Here is a 24,967-nt window from a genome sequence, read left to right as displayed (position 1 = left end):
ACAGACCCTCAAACTTGGCCTCAGCTGACAAGTATGTCCTCTAACTTTGGGTGTGCACAAGTAGGCACATCAACTTGTTTCCCCTTTGTCAATTGAACACTCCAACTTACAAAACGATCATCTAGACACTTCCAAAATTTATGTGTCACATCAACATTTGTGTTTACGTATTCAACTTTATACAAGTTGAGGTGTCGTGCCTACTTGTGCACACCCAAAGTTGGAGAGCATACTTGCTAGCTGAAACCAAGTTCGAGGGCTTGTTTATGTATTATGTCAAATGGAATACACTAACAAGTTTAAGGGGTTGTCGATGCATTCCGCCGAATTTTACGCTTATAGAGTAGGTAGACACACTGATACCTCATTACTCCAAATAAAAAAGAAAAAGGAATAAAGACTCCAAATTCTCAGTCATGCGGAGGGTAGGAAAAGAGAAACACGAAGGAGCTAACATAAATCTTGTATTCAATAAGGGTAGAATACAAATGATAAGCAGAATTACTTTACTAAGTAGGCGTTTGGACGTGCGATTTCATCTCATGACTTGTCATGAGATGAAGTCATGAGATGAAATCAGCGTTTGGACATGTAATTTCATCTTATGACATGAAATTCCAAATCATCCAGAAAGACATACTTTGGGATTTGAAATCATGATTTCAAAAATTTTAAATGTAAAACTTGACCTATAAGTTTATATTTTGTAAATAAAAGACCCATAAGTTGGTAGATATTTTTAACAATTACTCCCGCCAACCATTTACCAACTTCATTAACTTCTACCAACAGTTATTTATGTTCGTACCATCTAGGAGGATTATATTAAAGAGTAATTACATTACTATTTATGTTAAATTTTTCTTTTTATTGAACTAAAGTTTGTTCAATTGATGTTGTATTTTTTTAGAAAGGCCTTCTAGTAGCGTATTAATTTTGTTATGAATTATGACTTGCTCATTTGGTACGATTGTATAAGAATTGAGAAAGTTTTGATAGTTTTCACAACTTGTGGGGTTTTATGTCTATAAGAAAAAATACAACTTAAGAAATCCAAATTGCATGTCCAAACGTGATTTGATCTTATGGTTTCAAATCAAGTCCAAACGGCTCCTAAGTAATACCAAATTCAGTATATAACCAGACCATTCCCACTAACATGGAAAATAAAAAGAGAAAAGCTGAACCTAAGCAAGAGGAAGAAGAATCTATATAACAAAAATGGAAAAAACAAAATACACATTTTCCTTTGTGGATCGTATATGCTGAAATGACCTTTCATTCATCCTTACTGCTGTACAATTGATCAAGTCTCTTAAGAAGAATAGATTTCACTTCTCAGAGTCCCTTGTCGACTATATCTAGCCAACAAGTTCCAAGCAAGCAAAGCAGCACCAATGGCAGGCTCCACCTAATTAACAAGAGTCGAGATAATTAAATGAGATGACTAATTGGTTGAGCAATGTTCACGGTACCAGTTAGCAGGATAGCTTTTTGGAAAAGTATAACCTTTTTATATTTTCAATATGAGAAATTATATTGAGGAAAATATGCTTACCTTCGGACAAATGGGATGAACCCCAGGGAAGTCCTTGCATATACAGTTAATGACTTCTCTTCCTATATCCCATTTCTTGTTGGCTTCAAGAACACCCCCAACCATAACAAGAGGAAATGGATCATTTCCGTCTACAGAGAATTCAATTCAAAAATCCACTTGTTAGTCACGCCTGGAGACGATTTTGCACACATGATGAGGTAAGACAAGTTTGACGATGCAATAAAAAGAACGTCTTGGGGGACAATAAAGAGCTTTTAACAATGAAGTCAACCAAGGCACACTGGATTGTTGCTGAAAGAAGTAGTATGTAATAATGACTTCTCAAGCATGCTACATCTGGAGACCTGCTAGATCACCCAGGAGTTTCAAGTCCGAATATCATATCACAGTTTACTTAAAGAAGAATTGTCTTAGTCATTTATCACGGCATCGCATTCTGTTAATACTTTTATTGCTACTCCTAATATTTGATACCTCAAAAAGCAAAACGTTATCCTAGTTCTTCCCCTTTAAAACCTTTAAGTTGGCCTTGTCAGCTCCACGTAAACACTAATCTTATGGAAGAAACACATTCCCCTAGCTTGACATCAATTCTCAATCAGATGATACCATTCCCAACGTGATTCAAAACCAACCATTTAACTGAGGAAGTCCATTATTTGGAGAAGTGTAAAGTGATTGAACCTGTAAACGTTTAATATATGCAATCTCAAGAAGAAAATATAGAAGTGCAATTGCTTCAGATCACTATTGTTCCCATTTCCAGCACCACACTTCTCAACAATTACTTTCTCTTATAGGCACGATTCCAGTCAAGCATATAGTAGCAAAAGATTAAAGCATGATTAAAGTTCTGCTATATCTAAAATACTTCAGCACAGTTCTCTGCAAAGTCATATTTTCAGAAGAAGTAAACACATAAGTTGATGTACCAAATTTTTCAAGGCTAAGTTCAGTGCTAGGAGGTAATAAATACAGAGAGACTACTAAGACATATGCAGGGGTTTAGATATTAAAGATATCAAACATTTTCATGTAACTGCAGTCCTATTGCAATCACTTAATTGATTGAGAGCATACCTTCACCACACAAGTGCAGTCTTCTAACAACAGCTTTAACACTTGAAGCTAATTCTTGAACCGCATCTCTCAATATCTTATTTGCTACTTCATCACCTCCCTCTGCACATGTCACTACAATTGGAACAAGAGCTGCAATCCTAGCCCAAGATGGATCTGAATAGGTCCACCTGAAAATTAATGAAAAAATGTTCTGACTCAAAGAGTTCTCGCGAATACACATCGTATAAGCCCCAAGAAGAAACTATGAAAAGCAATTGAAGTATCTAAACAGAAATGCATATCAAGAAGATCTAACTTAGTAGGTCAAAGTATTACTATTCTTGAATAGAAGCAATACAGGCATGCAACAAGAAATGCTATATCCCTTCAGGGTTATGTAAAATCAGTAAAGACATCCACTGTGTAGGATAATGCAAGCTATGAAACAAACTTTCTTCAGGCTAACGAAGACATGAACATATAGATGCGTAGAAAATCAACTTAGAAGAGATCAGAGACTCCAATAGTTTCCCTACATTGGACGGATCGGCAAAAGAAGGATACTATATTTGTATTTTACTCAAAGAGGTTACTACAACATTGGCGCCATGGTAGTGAAAGTTAAGTCTGCTTCTTCTCTCTTTTCCTCACTTTGTTGATGAAGAATATTATCTCAGAGCATGCAGAGTACTATTTAGAATCAATTTCCAACCTCTATATTTGTTTCGCAAGTGCTTAGTCCATGATAAAACAATTCACAAGCACACAAGGGACACATGGACTCCTTTCTCTGGTATATTATTTTAAAGATGAGAAATGGTACTTTGATTAATCAAAAAATGCTTTATATATTAGACGAGGATAACTCATACTATAATTCAACATAAACATAAGCAGGGGCGGATCTACAACCAAGTGAGGGTGTTCACCCGAACACCCTCCCCAAAAAATTACAGTGTATAGATAGGGTAGATTTTTTGTGTTTATGTACATATATATACTTTTGAATACCCTGAACAAATGCAAAAGGTTAGCTCAAGTGATCCAGGGTGTTCAAAATTGTCTCTAGCATCCTAGGTTCGATTCCCAGGAACAACATTATTTTTATATTTAGCTTTTGTTGTTTTTTTCGAACCCCCTAAGTAAAAATCCTGCATCCGCCACTGAACATAAGCTTGCAAAGTTAAATATGTAATATCGTTGAATATTTCAAATATTGTTCCTTTGACATCTACGGTGTCAAGTTCAAATGTATTCCCTATGCATTAAAAAGAAAAACTCTTTAACAACATAAGTAATGTCACAAATGTGCATGCATCTTTTCAATAACAAATTTTCCCTGTATGAGCTACTCTTTGTTCATGTCTAAGCAATAATTATTTAAAACCGACTCATAAGCGAAGTTGATGGGATTAATGATTTAAGTTTTGACCAAGTACCCGATAAGCTCATCAGGAGAACAAAGATCCAGCTTCCTTAGAATACTTGATGTAAGTGCAGTGTATGGACCACGACCATCATAGGCTCTAACTACAGCAGTCAATGCCTGTGCAGCTATACCATATCCACTGCATGGACAAGAAATAGATCCTTTAATTTAACCAACAAAGGAAAGGTACAACCACCAAAAGTTTTAGAAGGCCATTGCTGCCTAGGTAAATCAATAGGAAAAATTTAGGAAACAAAATTTCTCGAACTGGATTAAAACAAATGTGCACAGCACCGCGTAGTTTGAGACAGTATAAACAAATGGAAACTTAAAATGACAAGGTTATGGAATCTGGTATGAGGTTTGGAAGATATAAACTAAGGAAAAAACCTTCAGATGAAAGTGCCCATATTTTGATCTAGTTGTCAGCCAAAGATCAAAACATTTATTGGCTCTCAATGTTCACAGTAGACAATGGACTTGGGAGGTGAGGAGAAGAAGCCAAAATGATGAAATAGCACTTTAACTCATGAAAATAAGATGGCAAATGCAGTGATGACGCAAAATGCATACCTTCCCCAATCTCCCAGTACAGGCCCAGCACCAGCAGCTCGAGCGTCTCTCCCATCTTCAGTGAAACCATAAGCAATTGTTCCCGTACCAGCAATAAGGACACAACCATGAAGCTTTCCCATTGTTCCACTTGCAAGAGCTGCTACTGCATCATTCTGAACAAAGAATTGGACATGGCTGGGGAATATATCTCTACAACAAATTAAGGGAAAGAAATTTAGAAAAAGATAAATGTATACAAAGTAATATGAAGTCAAAGAAAAGAAAATCATGAATAGAGCAGATAAACAGCAGTGTGATGAATCCAAATAAAGAGCAGTGACAAGTATAGAAGATGGGAAGAAAAATGAAAGAGACATCTCCAGTCACGACTCACAAGATGATATGCCAAATGGTGACACATGGAGTTAAGTCTCCAATAATTAAGTAAGAAGAACAAAGGACGACACAATGCATAGTAAGAGAATTTTCAATAAAGATCATATAATGATTTCCAAACTTCCCAACCATTTCAAACAGCTTTGGTACAATTCTCTAATAGCACTTCATTTCACCTCGTAGAAGCACAGGGCACACTAGGAACACAGCATTTAGAAACTAACCACACACTTTAAATCACATGAAAAAATTGACATGGAAAGACAACACGAAAGTATCAATTTTTTAAAGCATACCTAAGCCAGTTCATTATTCGCTCTACATCTGTTGGATGGTTGACGCCAGAGACAGCCAAACAAACAGCTTGTACACAGAAACGTGTTGAGCCTGCTTTTGATAGAGCATCAGCCATTACTAGCTCTAGAGCATCCCTCGCGGCGCTTTCTGTAAAAACATATATATTGAGAACTATGGGCAGTAGAGTACTGATCCTTAAATAGAGTAAACGAAATTGGAACGATAGCGAATAACACTTGCCTGTCACATATCCTCGCAATTGTCTACATAGAAAGCACAAAAATATTTATCTTTAACTGAAGGTAACTGTTTGCCCCTCCCACAAACAGATATCTGCCTTATCCATTTCCCCAAACAGAAAGAGATCAGGATACGGTGTCATCTCCTTGATAAGGATAGACATAGAGAGAAGTACATCCGACACCACAAAAGTATACTGAACACCTTGATACAATCAGATAGTTGAAATGTTCAGGATGATCTGAGCTCTATTTTCTCTTCTAGGATAGCAGGTTCAAGTGCCTGAGGAGCATATTTCCAGAAAAAAAAAAATGATAGATTCCCTACATTCTTCCTCTGTGTTGTTTACGCAATCTTGTTCTTTTGGGGTCACAAATGAACCTTGGGATAAAGAAAACAAATCCCTCCCTTTTACTAAACCATGGGGAGCCACGAGTAGCTTATAGTACAAATTGAGTTGTCGTCACGATACCTTTCAACAACAAAAAAGACATCTCTTCATCACAAGACAACTATGGATTCCAACTTTTTTATTTTTGCTTTCATGGAATATGTTCTACTACTCTTGCTAATCAACCATTAACTTCCCAGGACTAAATACAATCCGTTTGGAAAAATCAATTATTGAAAAGGCGATCAAAATGGTTCCAGCTATTCGATTTAGGGATGGAAGCCACTCAGTTTCCTAGTTTGCCTGCGTCTCTCAATAGATAGGGCACTCCCCTTTCTCATCTACTTTCATAACTTGACAAAAAAAACAAAGTATCATAATATGTTATTCCTTGAAATGAAACTTCCATGGTAGACACCATTTCAATCTTTCCACTGTATGTATTACAACAGTATCTAAAGGGAACTTATGTAAAGTAAATCTTTATGATAAACATTAAATTGTTAATCTAGTAAAAATGGTAACTAACCTGTTATCACGAGTTAATCTAATCAGTGTAAGAAATATTTACAAAGTCAGTATATAAAGTTCAAATCTTTCAGAAAAATACATAATCCCTAAAAAGTTCTGATTTTTGCTATTTATGAAACAGGTTATTTTCAATTATTAACTCTGCCAGTGCTGCAACACATGCTTTGCCTATATTCCCAATAATTTATCAAGATGTTACACGTTATAAGGCCACTCTAGCCCACAAAGGTAGGGGTAAGGAAGTTCTCCAAAAAATAGGATTGATCAAATTCTATTGAGTGAGACTCATAGAATGACTCTGATTATCAAATGATTGAATAACCAGGAACAATTTACTTATGATACTTAGTTGACATTCATAAAAAGGATGAATTATGCACCTAAGAGTGTCGCCTAGTGATTAGTGAAGTGGGTTGGAACTACGATAGCCTGTGCTCAAATTCCTACGAGACAAAAAAACACTAGGTGATTTTTTTCCATCCGTCCAAAATTTTTAGCGGATAGAGTTATCCTAAGATTGTCACTAGTGGGAGGTGGCAGGTATCCCGTTGGATAAATCGAGGTGCGCGTAAGCTGGCCCGAGCACCACAGTTATAAAAAAAAAAAAAAAAAAAACATGAATTATGAACACCGCACCCTCTCTAGACCCCACTTGTGGAATTATAGTATAATGTGTTAAGTTTTAACAACAGAAAAAGAAAAGGCCAAAGTAAATACCTCCCACACTATTGTGATTGGAGCATCCAGCAACTGCTCTTGAGAGAATGGGAGGAGGGTCAGGTAGTGAATCAACAAAAGGGATAAGAGGCATACAAACACACACAGTACAAGTAGTATCACCATCCAATCCCAATATTACTTCTCTTTGATCACAAAACCCATCTCCTAAAAGCTGCATTTCTTGCTCAAAATCCCATATCTCTCCATTCCTATACCTCTTCATTTTCCACTGTTACTCTCAAGAATTTTTTCCCAGTGAAAAAACTGGTAGGTGAAATGGTGGTTCTTGAAGAAGAGGGAAAGACCGGTATTTTAAAGGGAAATTTTCAAAAATATACAGTCCAACATAAAATATTACACCACTTTAACCCAATATACAATACTCTATATCCTATCTTTTAGTAAATAATTTGGATTGACAATTATTGTGATTTACGGTACTTTTTAATAGTTTTTAAATTTGTAAATTTTATTTCAGAAAACTTAAAAGGTTTCATGCATAATTCACGGTCAAAATCAAACTGTTTGATTCTTGAAATTCAAACCGTACCACATAAATTAGGCCGAACGCACATACCGTATCTAACCTTTTATATAAAAGTGTATAATAGCGTATAAAAGGTGTTTATACACAAATATGAGGCTAACAAACTCAAAATATAAGCTAAGTGGTATGAATATATTCTCCCAGCAGACATAAAGGGTAATTTTCCGTATTTTAAATTTGATTAGTAGTAGTAGAATATGCATAGAATGGAATATTGGGACGGCAATGAAAAGACAAGTGCTAAGAGTTTTGATGGGTGTGTGAGATAGACGGGTGTTTTCGTATTGGGCTCTATTTTAGGGATAAATAAAGATTGATACGTTGGACTACTGTTTTGTAGCTTTTGAATTTCATGCAAGGACTGCAGAGTAAACAAATATCAACAAGTTTGTTTATTGGCCATTTCCCCCATTTTCCTTCTCTTTGTATCTTTCTGTTGTTTCATACTCCTCTCCTCTCACACTCCCATTTTACAATATTTTAGACTTACAGGTTCTCCGTAAGCGGATCTACAGCAACCACGATTTATTTCACTGGTCGTGTTAATATGGAAAATCTTCTCCTTTCTGACACTGTATTTATACAATACAGGCAGGGCTTAGGAGGAGGAAAAGCTAGCGTGCTAACGGGCTAATTAGTACCTTTTATGGATAGACCCAACCCAATAGCTATTTCCAACAATGAAACTCTCTAGATTTTTATTGCCCCCTTTGTCTTGTCATGTTTCGAGAGTTAGTGTGTGTTTTGTATGTTAGTGTGTGTTCAGTATTGAGGAAAAAATGTTTTTGAACTTTTTCATGTTGGTTTGGTCAAAAACTTTGGGCCAAATATATAGATAGCCCTTTAAATTTGTCATGATTTTTATTTAGATATTTCAACAAAGGATATGATATATTAGACATCTAAAGTACAAATATATTGTGTCTATTGAAAATAAATTCCAAATTAATGTCCTTCTCATTCTCAACACACCGATTCCCCTACCCCATCTCATCTCTACCACCCCACACACCTACCCCTACATCTACACCTACCCCCACCTCCTATACTATTTGTCTAGATTATATACAAATGTTTTATGATAATATTTTTTGCTTACATAACGAGAAAATAAGTAAGATACCTTCTTATTTTTCCTTCATACCGAGCATACTCTTAAGTTGACTAATTTTCTGAGTTAAATTAGATTAGATTAATTTGAATAGTTTAAAAATTATAATTTAGATATTCAAAAATTATACAAAAAGTGTTATAAGTTATAATTATTCTTATATCAATATTGTGAAAAAATATATCTTAAATTGTTGATCAAATTAATACTATAGTTTAACTCTTAAAAACTAAAATATGACAAGCATTATGGGATGGAGGGAGTATCACTCCTACACTATATTTTATTACAATAAAAGATGATGCATCGTTATAGATTGTTTGGTCAAACTTCTAAAATTTGTTTATTTTGAAGAAACCATTAGTCAAGTTGTTTATTATACACTATGTCAATATTAGAACGCAATTTATTATAGATTGTTTATTATACACTATATCAATATTAGAACGCAATTTTTGCTTGACCAATGTTGTGCTTCTGAAAAAATACCACTTTTTTTAGCTTCTAAAAATTAACTTTTACCTATACTAAAACGAAGTTATTTTTTCTAAAAAAAAATACTTGATCAAACATCTCAACTCTCTAAAATAAGCATTTGGAAAAATAACTTTTATTTATACTAAAACGAACTTATTTTTTCCTAAAAAAAATACTTGATCAAACATCTCAACTCTCTAAAATAAGCATTTGGCCCAAAACACATAACACACAAAATATAAATACATTTTTAGCTTCCTAGAAGCTTGATAAAATGTACCACCTGTACATTATAAAGAGAAATAATCTTATCATAATACTTAGAATTATTAAAACAACAATAAATTACTATTACAACATTTTGTCTCCACTTTTCAGTATAAAACTATATTATAACTAATATACGCCTATTTCATATATGTATTACTAGTGAGTTTTCAATAACCCTACACTATATACTATATGTCATCAAATAAGTAAGAATCATTGTCAAACGAAATAGTAATAACCCATAGGATTCCATCATAAGAGTTAAGTTCATTGTCTTGATATGTTTTGGGGCATTCCGAATGGTGGTTACATAAATTAGTCTACCTTTATAATCTTTGAAACAATATATAGCTTCAAGTTTGTATTTTACAAACCGTAGCTACCTTTTATGTGATTTCCCCGAGGCGTATTTTCTTTTTTAAATACAGGAAGTACTTACAAATCGCAAGCTAAGTCAAGCTTAAAAGCCAAGTATAAATCCTTTAAATACACAAGCCTTTATGAATTCAATTCCAAACGAACATTAAATTACCGAAATTTCTACAAAGCTTGTGTATTTCAAATTTTATTTATATACAATGATCAAATCCTTTTCGACTTTTACATATTTAATATTCGTAATTTCGTTTCGGCCACTTGATTTATCATTTTATTTCACCAATCCAAACCCTTTATATTTGAATGTATTCAAACAAACCGTATTTAAATGTATTTACACTAAAAAAAAATGACGAATTCAAGAACCTTAACAAAGCTTAAATCCGGCCAAATCTCCGCTTTTCTCATCAAAAAAAAATAAAATTCACTATGTTTACGAACACCCAACACACAAAGGAAGAATACAATCAAAACTATTTGAATCTCCGGCAAAATACAAAATACCACTGTATTTACACCAAAAAATGAAGAATACATTTAAATCCTTTTAAAAATACACTATATTCGGGTGTATTTGATTATTCAAATACATATTTTCTCCTTTGAAATACAGAAATACAAGCGATTCCGGTCACAATGCTCCCTCGGATCCCAAGCGCTCCAAAGAATCGCCCATTTCAAAACCCTAATTTCGAATACTTTCCAAAAGTACCAAAGACCGCAAGGTCGAAGTCAAAAAATGCATCCTGTTCTTTACAATATACAAAAAATCTACTTGATGCAAAGATATGTTGCCGACTTTGATCAAAGTAGAGAGAATATTTCGGCGAGGATAATCTTATCATAATGGAGAGAATGAGTATTAAAATATCAACATTTTGTCTCCGAGTATAAAATCAACTAATATCCGATTACTAGTGAGTTTTCGATCCAACTCATTGTAAACTGTGTATAGGCATATGAGAGAAGGGACGAGAGCCCCACGCTATCTTTTGGTTGAGCTCCTAATAATATATAGAGTTTGTAATTTACAAACCGTAATACCTTTTATGGGAGAGAGGTTTTATGTCATGGTTGTAAAAGACGGAAACTCCTTTAAATACACGAAGGTTTTGGGGCATTGCCGATAATCCTTTATTCGTGTTTGTGAATAGGATCAGTTTGAGAGAGAATTTTTTTATTTACACTAAAAAATTCTTTATACATGACAAATCTTAAATCATTAGTAAAAAAGGAAGAATATCTTAGGAAATATATACCACCGTATTTACACAAAAAATGAAGAATAAGACCTGGTGTTACTAGACAAGCGATTCCTAATACAAGTTAAAGAATCGTAATTTGGAAAAATAAAGCTTACGAAAATTAAATAAAAAATAATGTAGTTGTTATTCATAAATAAGTCTTAGAGGTAGCTATGACAAGTAAATTTTCCAATAATAATTATATCGCACAGCTTCTGGAACACCCCTAGGAAAATAAACTATCTGACATGCAAGACGAGAGATTGACCGGTGGACCGAAAATTAAATTGTAACTTTGAAAGATAAGCTGGAACACCCCCATGACGCTCAACTCGCCATAAAAACCCTGACGTTTTATTAGATACTTGACTTAAAAATATTAGCATCGAAAAATATCTTCTATCTGAAAAAATTCTTCCAACTTATTTGGCAGTAGCATATTAACTAATAGCTTCAAGATATATGCAAAATTATATATTCCGGAAGCAAATATATTAAGCTGCAACACCTTTTCTTGCCAACAAGACCTACCAACGCCATCAGCTTTGCAATGGCACTAGATTTGACACCACAGTTCCTGATTACTTCGAAGTTAAGCCTCTGGTTCTTGAGAAGTGTATAGATTCCTCCGCATAATAATCACTTTTCAAGTCGAAATCACATAAACTAACTTCCCAAGCGCATGCATTTCAACAGGGATGGCTTAATGGGGAGGCTAATGAAGTCTTTGCTTTAGGCCTTCAAAAATTCGCGGCCAATAGTAACTTTTGTGATTTTATTTTCGGTTATACAATATTGTAGTTTGTGTTGTATGGGGCAGAGTAATGGCCAGTCAAGAAAGCATATGTTCAGAAGGTGAAGGTTGCAGAAATGAGGATGCTCAGATGGATGTGTAGGCATACTAGGAGACATATGATTAAGAACGAAGCCATACGAAGCAAGGTGGGAGAGGCCTCCATGGAGGATAAGATGAGGGAAGCGAGTCTGAGATAGTTCAGGCACGTGAAGGGGAGGTGTGTTCACAAGTGAGAAGGTGTGACAGGTTGGATTAGTGGTTGTTAGGAGAGGTAGAGATAGCCCAAGAAGAGCTGGGGGAGGTGATTTGACAGGACATGACACACGTCCAAATTACCGAGGACATGACCCTAGGTAAAAAGGTAATTTGGAGGTGGCTGATTGTTGTAGCACCTTTAGATGGGAGAGACTATTTAGTAGAGTAGTAGTAGTCGTATTATAGTACCTGCATAGTATCTTTTACATTGATTTATTTGTTACTTGTTGCTTTATTAGTTGTGTTTAAATTGCCACTTTAACACAAGAAAACAGATTTTTTCCTTTAACCTACTCTTGACTTCTCGCATCGGTGCAAGTTGGTCTATTAGAAACAACCACTCTACCCCACAACGGGGGTAACACTACATCCTACTCTGTTGACCCACTTGTGGGATTACACAGGATATGTTGTTGTAATATTGTAGTTTCTAGAAAAATAAAAAGGTAAGAAACGTTTATTAAAAAGGAAAGAAAGAAAAACTGTCTATTTTTTATAGTAGAAATATTTTACAATTTTGAATTAAACTACTCACATCTTCATATTAGTAAATAAAATTTTATAAAACAAGATCCAACGAATTGTATGTCACGACCCAAACTGAAGGGCCATGACGGGAACCAGGCCCTACCTGCTGAGCACCTCTAAACATGCTTTCCTACCATGATCATAAATAAGATGGACCTTGGGGTCACCAAATGAAAATCTGCTAAATCATATAAGAGATATGCTGACAAAGGAATGAGCCCAAGAAAACACACTATACAACTAAGCCGGATAAGGCCATCGTGAAATACTAATAGATAAAATGCCGTATATAAAGTCTAACTATACCACAGCCGTCTACAAGCTCGGGGAGATCCGACATAAATCTCCACTTATTATCTCTAATCTATATGTACACAAAAGTATATCGTACCAAAACTAGACCGCAATTCGAAACGGATTATCTATAAGCCTGGGATATAACAATATAAATATTTTTAGGTCGTGAAAACGAACGTCGCAGACACAGTATAAGAGAAACCTTGTAAAAATCTAAACCATATTCATACTTAGGAGGTTAGAAACAACAAGGAAATGTACTAAATTAAAATATTTTGCCGTCCCGGTGTTCAGTATAAAACTACGTGTATTATAACTAATCATACCGTAACGGGTATGGCTTGAAAATCACCGTATGTATTACTAGTAGGTCATTTCAATAATACGTCCCTATATGGTCGCCGTAACCCAACCTCAAAAAATCGTAGGAAAAATTCCATCATAAGAGTTAAGTTGCCGCATTGAGCCTAAGGGAATTCAGCTTTATACATACAAGTCTCATTCCTCTCAAGCCCTAACACGAAAGTTCTCTTTCTCAACTTCTCCAAGCCAAGGTGCTTTTAAGACCATCCTAAGTAAATTCCATCAATTTCCTTTTTTTAAATATAGCAAGGAATTACATGTATCATAAAAGGGTTTTCAAGAAAACCCAATTAAAGGGATTCAAGAAGGTTTTGGGATTCTTATTGTACGGACAAATCCTTTATTTCTGAGAACTTATTTCTATGTTGAGAACATTTTGTTCTTCCCCACGCTCCTTCTTCCATAAAGTATCATTCGAAAACTAGGTTTTTAACCATATTAACACTAAAATCCACATGTGTTATACCCTATTTTAAGGTCAAAATAGTTTACAACATCCGGGTAATTTGTTAATTAAAGTTAAGGAGTCGCCACCTAATTATTTATGGTGAAAAAGGAAGTTAATATGTTATTATGCAGAGTTGATTTTATTTAAAGTCTACGAAACTAAATGATTCTAGGAACGGGTTCAATTAAATTAGAGGGAAGGTATTAGGCATCCTCTAAATTCCATTAATAATGGTTAATCCGACCGGACTCAAATTTAATTAGGCTAAGTGTAAGTGTAACATTTTAAATGTTTGGAAAATAGTTTGTATATGTTGCTAAAATTATAAATAGGAATATAGTAATGCTATTAAAATAAGACTTGTAGAAAATTATAATTTTTGCATAAAAGAGTTTAATTATAAATAAGCTGAAAAGGTGTGAGATGGTGCAACGTTTTACGAATATTTGAAACAACTTAATAACTAGGTGTTAATTGATTTTTTAATTATATATATATATATATATATATATATATATATATATATATATATATATATATTAAATGACTAGATAAGATAGATAGATGGCTAATGCAAAAATATAATTTTATAAATAGGCTTTCTTTAACTAATCACTTAGTAAGATAAATATTTTAGTGAAGGACATTTGAACTAACTCCCAACCTATAGTAATTTATTCACTATTAATTAAAGAGTTGAAAATTTGCGTATCAATGACATTTCTGAATTTCTAAGATAGTAAAAATGGATCATGATTCTTTTAGCCCAAAATCTGTAGTCATGCTATTTTAAAAATCAATTATTCTAAGAAAGATAAATATTAGGAGTATTATAAATAACTTTAGTATAAGAAGAAGAAAATGAAACTTTATGGAATTAATTATTTGTTTCTTTAAATTAACTACCCTTTATACTAAAACTAAACCACTAGTTTCACTAGAATTCGTCTAAGTTAAGAAAATGAAATAAGATAAAGTGTTAGCCATACAAAACAAATCAAAATACACAACAATAAAATAAAAGAGAGGGGAAGAAAATTAAATGGATCTGCCCATTATTCAAGGCCCAAAGCATCGGGCCTAAGCCCGACAAATTTATATACTTGACTTAAAATATTAGCACACATCGTTTATGGGCTTGGGCCCAGATTTTTTTTTTTTTCTTCTATGAACTTGAACCGAGGGAAGATGACTCGAGGTATTATGTCGGGTTTTTAGCCCAACATCGAATGCGGGAGATGACGAATCCCAATTAGGACTCCTCGTAACTCCGGATATCATGCAAGAAAAGAAAAATAGAAAAGAGAATTAGAGCAGCGACATCCTTTACGATAGTCAAGACTTTATAACAGACAACAACATAGATCAAATACAATAAAGATCATTAAGGTACCATAAATTAGCCAAACTTAGACAAATATTTTGTGCCTCAACTTGTGTGTTTTGCGATATTCCATTATTTTCGTCGAAATCAACATAAACTAGTTCGGAACATTAAAAATGCATATTGGCAGCACACGAGCACATGTAAATCTTCACATGGCATATTAGCAACGTACAAACACATACCGCACTTAGAAGGAATATTTTGTAGTATTCGAGTGTACACAGAACAAACAAATCAAGCTTGCAAAAAGCACATCTTGTACAGAACTCTAATGAGTCATATGGGAAATATTGTTCTAAAATAACGTATGCTTGCACATATACAGGGATTTAGAGACTAGGCAAAGTACACTTAAATCCTACATATATTATAGCTAATATCAATCAAACATGCATTACATACAGAGGTCAAGGCATTTAGACACATAAACTAAGCATGATGCATTTAAGCTACCACAAAGTAGTTGGTCCTTATAACTAAATAGGATGGATCGGGCTAAACCAACGTTAAGCCACATACACTTGCAAATAGGAAGGATTCCATAGAACTTTAAACCAAAAGAAAAAAAACTACTAAACTAATGATTGAATCTGTCCATCACTGGGAATAAACATAAATTGAATTTTAAGATGGAAAGAACAATGCTAAAATTGACTATACAATGAGCTCTACCAACATGATTTCCCACATCCTTAAAGAGAAACAAGGGTACATTATAACTCAACAAAGCCTATTTTCTTAATGATCAAATCAAGAAATCTATTAACTTCTAACTTTAGTTCTACTGACCCATAATCTCTGTTATTCCAAAGTGCAGATCATGGTTTCTAAGATCAAACAATTAGGCAACACTAGTAACTCACAGAACAACCGTTCTTACGATCCCAACAAACGAGAATCTAAGATCAAACAATTAGGCAACACTAGTAACTGCAGGAACAACCATGATAACGACCTTACTGACTACAAATGAATCCCAACAAACGAGAATCCCGATGTGAAACATGCTAAAACAGGCGGAGAAAAGTGAAATCGAAAGAAGAGGAAAACTACCAAACTAATAACCTGATGCATTATAGCTACATAGTTAACCCCTAAACTGACAACTAGACCCCATTGGACAGATGCAACGACATGCTGAAATAACAAAGAAAGACCTAGTAACTTAGGTTAATTCCTACATTTTGGACTGCAAGCCGACCCATAGAGAACAACACAACAGGAACTGTGGGTATCTAACAACAACAAACTAAAAACAGGACTAAACGTGAGGGAAGAGGTTTAAGATGTGATTCAAGTAAAGCTTAACCTATAACGGATTCGTCGAGACTAAGCGAAGAGTTAAAACCTATCTCAAACTAATCAGCACTAGCAAGCTAATAATGTGATAAAGACATTATTGACAATAACAATCAAATTAATAATAGCAGCAAATCAGTAACGACAAACCAACTAATCACACAAATTTAATTAACTATTTCCAACTAGACCAGCCAACGACCAAGTGATTACCGAACATCTCGTAAGCCTATGACAGTGAATAGAAAATAAAAAGGGAGACGAATGTTACCTTTTTCGGGTGCAGCGAACGGGGAACGAATCGCGAATCTATCCTCGACTCCAAAGTGACAGTCGAAAAGGATCAACGACTTAAATATGAATGTTTCCGTATATAGTGATTTAAGAATGTAGTTATTTGGGAGGAGTTAAGGCAGCTGAAAGAACTCTCTTTAGTGGGTAACGGAGTGAGTATTTATAGGAAAAGTTAGGGTTTGTCTCTCGTTTTTGGGCGGGATTTGAAAGTGAGATTTTGAAATAGAATCACAGGCATTTTAAATTTGAACGTTTGAGATATTGGGCAAACCTGTAGATCTTCACGTGATGGTTCAGGCATTACCCGAAATGGCGAAACTTGGTTTGAATTCGAAAATATGTTTTGGATTCATCCGGTTTTGATATCTTGGGTAAGTCTAAGGAAGTTTACACGAAAATGGGGTTCGTCACTGATTTTTGCTGAAAATAGAGAGAGGAAGAGACAGAGCAAATTGCACGGAAAAGGGTTTGTTGGGTCTGCCATCGTTGAAAGGAAACATGGACTTTGTTCGAAAAAGGAAAGTTGAGGGAGATGAGGCAGGAGAGAACGACGGGGTGGCGTGCGGCGGCGTGAGGGTAAAACCCTAGTAGAGAGAGAGAGTGAAGGAGATAGAGACGAAGGAGAGAGAAAGAGGAATGAAGCTTTTGTTTGATCCTTAGGTTTAGAAGTGGATCTCCAAGGGGTCAAATGTTTTAGTTGGGTTGGTCGGGTGATGAAAGGTCCAGGGGCAATGGGTCCGTTTGGGCCATTAATTGGCCAAACAAAAAAATGTTGATCTCTTCTCCTCTATTTTAATTATTCTTGGGCTTTTAACTTTATATCTAGTACAATATATATTATGTGAAAGCGAATAGTAATTAGCATATAGAAAGTAAAGAATTTAATAAAGTAAAATTTTAACGAGTATAAATCCTAAAGTGAAACGATGACGAACCATTTAGAATTTGTAATAAAGTAATACTATTAATGTTGATATTAGAATATGAAAATGAAAGTAATAATATTATATATATATATAAATTTAAAAGAATCAATATAAAGGACGGACAAAATATATATATATAAACTCTTCTTTGTGTTCTTGATACATCATTATGATTATTGAGAATGCAGTAATCCATGAAAACCCATACTTTGCATTCCATGGGTTCTTACATACAAGTTATAATTTATTATGTGCATTTTCAAGAAAATACTATACATGCTTTACACGTTTCCATGCAAGCATACTATGAAATGATACCATGCAAGTTATAAATTATGAAAGCCATCGACAAAGTGCCACCTATTTTCCATGTTCATGTTTTGGGAGTTGCACGGATTACGAGAAGGCTCGGATATTTGAAACTACGTTTGCCACGTAGGATAAGGATCGCTCCGCCCGGTTAGGACGATTCCTTCCATGTTTCCCCATTGAGGGATTTGGATCATTCATGTCATGTTCATGTCTTGTACCCGGCAAGGTACAAGATGGCTTAGACGATCGGGCGAGAGATCGGACGCCACGTGTTAACGTGGTGGTTATATCGATTATACTAATGCTCTCCCATAGTTAATATATATATATATATATATATATATATATATATATATATATATATATATATCGGATAATCGTGTTCATGACCGTATTTCGATTTCGGTTTCGGCTTTTGTCATTTTATATACATGTAGTGCTTATTCTTTCGGTTGCTTTACTTACATTCAATGTCACGTCCTCTTTATTGCCCGGGGCACTGCATTTCATGATGCCAGTGCGATTCGACAGGACGGTAGGGGCTTTTGGTGAGCCCCATCTCACTCGGGGTTTAGTCAACTATTTATTTTATGATTAGATATGCATCTAAGGTATGTTGGGGGCCTTATCTCAGCAAGTGTGTTTTCCAATCAGACTCATGATAGAGGTTTCATAGACTAGACCAGTCAATTATGTTATGTCAGATATTCAGAGTTGTTTAGCCATCTTTGGTTTGATTCATGGTATTTCCGCATTCATGTTTTAAACAAGTATTTTATAAGTTATTATGACTTCATGTGTTTTCTTAAAGCCCATCATGGTTTATGTTACATTCCGCTCATGTATGCCTTATGATGATTCAGCAAGCCATGTGGTTCACTCGGTCACATGCAGTCAGGCACCGAGTATCGTGTTACGCCCAGGCCATGGTTCGGGGCATGACATATGCACTACAAAAAAATAGGTAATTTGCGGAGGTTGAAAGTTACAATTCGTGGGCGTTTTAGCCTCCGCTAATTGCTTGAGGAAGCTGAAAACCCCACAAATTGCAACTTTCAACCTCCGCAAATTACCTATTTTTTTGTAGTGATATAAGGCATGAAAATAACACGAAAAGAGACATAAGAGAACATTGGATGAAATAAATGCAACATGTATGTCTGAACTGCCTCTGTGGGCCAATGATATACATAAATATTTTGCATGCATGCATAAGGGTCATACATATATATATATATATATGCGTATATAACGCCTGTCAAGCCTCTATGGGTATCCCATCGTATCATATCGACCTTTGTGGGCATCATCATCATCACGTAACTAGTTGATCAGGGGATAGTGCATATATAACGCCATCACCTTCCCCATATCGAGGATAGTATATATAACGCCATCCACACATATATATAATACATAGTATACGCGTATATAACGCCTGAGCGGTCATAGGTCTGTATATATAAATGAAATGAAATGCAAGAATATGATAAGAGTACATTCTTAATTTGTCGGAGTGACATAAGGTCGCTACACATCCGAACGTCGTTATGAGATAACATTTTCATCAATAAGTGACTCTATGAACCATGCTGGATCTGAAGAAGAACTTACTAAGGATAATATTCTAGAACATGAATCAACGTGGAACATCCCTAGCACTAAGAATAGAGTCATTATGGAGTAGCGTTATGTTTTCGTTCCATTCATAAGGGTCATGCCAAAAAGAAGGATAGTTAGCCTTAACATACCTCAAGTAATCCAACAACGAGCTTATCACAACTAGAGCGTCAATCCTATAATAAGGGAATATATATACAGCTTAGAAGGCGCTAGTATATCACGTATATCAATGATAACTCGATTCTAAAGTGAAACGGGCAGCATTTCTCCTATTTCTAAATCATCACCACAAAGTCCACAACCAACAATTAACATAACAACCTCATATGATCCTCTTTAACTTATATTCACAACATTTAAAGTTATACAATTGAGCAGGCCCATATACGCTTGTATACAACACTTCCTTCTTTCAAATACACCAAGTACAACAACCTCAACACACCCTCAACATTAGCTATTATCCCCCATAACAAGATTTTGCTCAAAATACACTAGCAATCATGGCTCAAGTTAGATTACAACTCAAAATAACATCAAGTCCATGTTTGAACCTTTCCTCCAATTTCTTTCCCTCAACCCTTAGCATAACTACTACATAAACTCATAAACATGGAAATAAGATGAAATCTTACCTCAAGAACTCAAGAACACTTCAATTCCAAGATCACTTCACCTTGAAGCATCCTCCAAAGCTTCTACAAGAAGAAGAGACAAGCTTCAACAAGACTTTGAAAATCCTAGGCACTTGATTCTCACTTTGATCTTTGATTTTTGCTTGGGGAAGTGATTGAATATGATGGGAGAGGTTTATAGAGCTTTTATGAACTTGGGTTTGGGTTAAAATGATGTAAGAATGAGCGAAGGTCATAATATATGAAAACAGAAAAATCCACCGCCATAGAGATACGGTCCGTATATACTGGCCGTGTAAAATTATACGGCCAATATACTGGCCGTATAATTTTATACGGATCGTATAATGGTCCGTATTTCTCAACCCAAAATCTGCCTTCTCTGTTAAAATTTTAAATCCTTAAATACGGCCAGTATTTCAAGATACGGTCCGTATAAAATAATTTCAGAACGAAACTTGCCGAAATGTATTCTCTTCGATTCACTTATTCTCTAATCCTTCCATAACTTACCAAACACGAACTTAAACCCTTATAAACGTAAGATAGGCATGTCCAACCTCGTATAACCTCGGAGACAGCCCCAGTGTCCGAGACTAGGGCAACTAACATACGACGAATCTCATTGTATAAAACTACGAGGTGTAACATTGTATTGCAAACACATGATTAACACCTTATTAACTTCAGCTAATAATAATAATAATTACTCTGTGCAAATACATGGTTACCATCTTCTTAACTATCCGATCCGGCATGCCGAAAGATGTTGATGGATCATGTAACTTGGAGAGTGTTGGTCATGACGTCCAACCCGCCATGAAAACCATGGCATTTCATAAGGTACTTGACATCTTAAATTTTAGCATTGAAAAATACCTTCAGCATCTTCAAAAATTCTTCCACTTATATATCCGGTAGCAGCCTGTTAACTAATAGCTTTAAGACATACGCAAAATCATACATTCCCTGAAAGCTTATATAAGCCGCAATTGGGTATTCCCTCACTTGTCCGCCTATTGTCCAAAGGTGAATCCTTTGTTGAAGAACTTTTACTACTTCCAATTTACGCAAATTATGTTTCAGCAACAACAAAATGAACACAAAATGAAAAGATGAACAACACATCCAAATAAATTTGAAAACCCAAAAGGATTCGACTTACCTTATTACGTGCAACCCACGAAGCTCTAATTTCTCAACCTCTCGTGGACTGCCGCTAACAACTTAACAACTCTATCAACCGCTTCTAAGATGTCTTTGAAGGCATTCTTGTTGCGCACTAACTTGATGTTCACAATTTCAAAACAAAAATCATTTTTCATGTAAATATACTCATAATAAAAGAGAGAGATTAAAGAGAGAGAAAATAAGAGTAAAAGAGAGAGATTCAGGGGAAGGATTATAAATTAAAGTCCTCTGTTTTTATTCTTTTTGACAAATTAAACTCTTTAAGGGCACGTCAATTGCCTAATCTAGTCGTATAGTGCTGCTAGTTGTTTGTTCGACATTTCTTTTAATAAGAAGTACTCAACTAGGTAATTCATTGCCCCCTCTTTAATTTGTTGAAATTTTAGAAAATATTTAGGAGCAAAATACTGTAGATCTGACAAAGCATTGATTCTGCTTTTTGTTTGATTTTATTGACGTTCTCTCGCTTCCAGAGGCGCTAGAAATAAATGTCCCTTGGTAATGATAAGGATACCTTAGGATAATGTTTAAGTTTGAACTTCTGTACATATCAAATACCGTTCCCCTATCTCCTGCTCTTGTTGTACTCCCAGATTCAACATAACTCTACTACTATAAAGTTTAGACATGTAACCTTCTGAATATCAATAAACACACTGTTTTCCAGCCTTACGCTTTTATGGTATTAGAGCCATCACGCTCACCTGAGCATTATAAAATCCGTTCCTCCAATCAATACCCATTGTTAACCCATCAGATACAAGCTCTCCCACATCTTCTGTCTCAAAAACATTGAAAAACAAACTTCAGACGATCTAGCATAGGCACTGTCATGCAACCTTCACACTTGATCTATTTTAAGCAGCTTCTCAACTATCGCTAAAATTGACAGGAAGTTCTAATTATTCTAGTTGGCAAGCCCAAGTAAATACCTTACTATTTGGATATGATCTTCTCTAATACATCGACGGAACCTTCATTGTTCCCCCAAAACATCTGCTTGATGAGAGTGGTCGTGAATCTCCAAACCCGACATAAAAAATATGGCAGAGACAAGATAGTGTCGTTCGCAATGCCATTATGGCATCAATTGATCCCAGAATCGCACCCTTAATTGCCACACCACTAGTGCAAAGAACACTTGGAAAATTATGCTAACAAGTCTCAATCTAGAATCTTTGGACTTTTTGAAATTCTTTCTAGTCTCAAACGCGACTCAAGGTCTATCAGTGATTACATGCTAGACATAAAATCCATTGCAAATGATCTGGCTGCAAGTGGTTCTCCCCTTAAAGATGAAGAATTGGTGATAAAAGCATTAAGTGGCCTCGGGTCGGAGTACAAGGATCTCTCTACAGCAATACGCGCTCGCGATAATCCTATATCATTTGAAGAGTTGTTTGATAAACTTCTTGCCCATGAAGTATTTATTAAACACTCAGAGTTGAAAGCTGAAACGCCCATTATCACAGCTCAATTTCATCAACGTGGCGTCTACAATACCTCCAATGGACGAAACTACAATAATTTTCAGCATCGAGACAGCCCTTCATCCAACACCAATTCTTTCACTAACCGTAAACCGACTGGGCAAATGTATAATCCTTCTACCAGACCATCCAACAATCGCTCCAACCAGCAGAGGATCCAATGCCAATTGTGTGATAAATATGGTCATGCGGCAAGGTGTGTCGTTCCAAATCTCATAATGCTCTTGAAACCCAAGCAAACTATGTCAATCATGCAAATTTCTCCACCAACTCAAATGGACCTTGGATTATTGATTTAGGAGCCTCTCATCACATAACTGACAATCCTCACGCACTCCAATCAACTATGGATTTTCCCGGTAGTGATGAAATAATCATTGGTGATGGTAATGGCTTGCCAATTACTCATATTGGTCAGACCACTCTTCACTCTCGTAACACTGATAAACCCTTTCAATTACATAATGTTCTTTGCTCTCCTAAAATTAAAAGAAACTTTCTTTCTGTTGCCAAATTTTGTCATCAAAATCTAACGTCTATTGAATTTTTTCCTTATTCTTTTCTCGTGAAGGATCTGATACGAGGGCATGCCTTCTGCAAAGGCGAAGCAAGGGGGAACTCTATGAATGGCTGATAAAAAATTCAAGCTACATACCAGTCTCACTCAATCCTCGTGCCAATTTTGTGACCACCTCCACACCTACGCTACATCTCTGGCATGCAAGACTTGGTCATCCACCACCACGTATCACCAAAACCTTTGTGGCGTAATTTAGACTTCCAGTAGCAACCAATAATTCCTTTACTTTCTGCAATTCATGCTTATGTAATAAGAGTCATCGCCTACCCTTTGGCAATAACTCAATTAGAAGCATTAGGCCCTTTGGCTTTATCCATCAGACCCCACATCACTTCCTTCCAGTCAACCTCCAGTGCATGCCGACTTATCTGCACCGAACCCCCTCCTAATTCATCGTCACTTCTGGACACTACCCCCAGCTCACATAGCAGGCAGGAGGAAACTTCATCACAGGTTAGTCTCTCCCCTTCTCATAACTCCCCGGAATCATCCAACATCCCTAACTCCTCTCATTCCACTTCTGGAAATTCAAACTCAACCAGAAACATTGCACCGCTACCACCCCCAACAATGGTTACCAGGTCACAGAATAACATCTTTAAACCAAAGAAAGTTTTTTATTATCTAGCAACTTCATCCACAGGCTCATTACCCTTAGCACCACACACTTTTTGCCAAGCCAATCAACACCCAGAATGGTGTGATGCCATGAATGCAGAGTTTGCTGCTCTAATGAAAAATGGTAGTTGGTCCTTAGTCCCTCCAACTCCCGCACAAAACATTATTGGCTGCAAATGGGTATTTTATGTTAAACAAAATGTGGATGGTTCTGTTGAGCGTTCAAAAGCTCGCTTGGTTACAAAAGGATTTCACCAACGGTCGGGCGCCGACTTCCACTCTAAATTTAGTCCAGTTGTCAAGCATACATATCTAGCAGTGTCTTTCAGGTGGACTTTACGACAATTGGATGTTAATAACGCCTTTCTTCAAGGCATAGTACATGAAAAAGTTTATATGCAACAACCGCCGGGCTTCATCAATTCTGATCATCCCAACTATGTGTGCCGACTTCACAAGTCTATCTATGGCCTCCGTCAATCTCCAAGAGCATGGTACACTGAGCTTAAAAACTATCTACTGTCTTGTGGTTTTCATAGAACACACTCAGATAATTCTCTCTTTGTTCTGCATCAAGATAAGATTATCATATTTGTCTTGGTGTATGTCGATGACATTATAGTCACTAGTTCATCATCTAAACATGTCTGCCAGACCATCAAACTTTTGAGTGAAAGATTCTGCATCAAAGATCTTGGTCATCTACATTACTTTCT

The 24,967-nt window shown here is 35.6% G+C and overlaps 1 protein-coding gene across 1 annotated transcript; it reads right to left on the bottom strand.

The window, feature by feature from the left end:
- Positions 1-1,193: 1,193 nt before the first annotated feature.
- On the bottom strand, positions 1,194-7,562 carry LOC132037331 (uncharacterized). Its single transcript, XM_059427829.1, has 7 exons — positions 7,180-7,562; positions 5,300-5,447; positions 4,626-4,817; positions 4,063-4,191; positions 2,642-2,811; positions 1,559-1,689; positions 1,194-1,411 (listed from the first exon to the last, which is right to left on the bottom strand). Exons 1-7 carry the CDS (start codon positions 7,403-7,405, stop codon positions 1,316-1,318), a joined length of 1,092 nt encoding a protein of 363 aa, XP_059283812.1. The 5' UTR covers positions 7,406-7,562; the 3' UTR covers positions 1,194-1,315.
- Positions 7,563-24,967: the final 17,405 nt, after the last annotated feature.

Source organism: Lycium ferocissimum, chromosome 11 (assembly GCF_029784015.1).
Source record: "Lycium ferocissimum isolate CSIRO_LF1 chromosome 11, AGI_CSIRO_Lferr_CH_V1, whole genome shotgun sequence".
Lineage (NCBI taxonomy): Eukaryota > Viridiplantae > Streptophyta > Magnoliopsida > Solanales > Solanaceae > Lycium > Lycium ferocissimum.
Note: the sequence above shows the minus strand (reverse complement) of the source record. Positions and strands in the feature narration are given on the sequence as shown.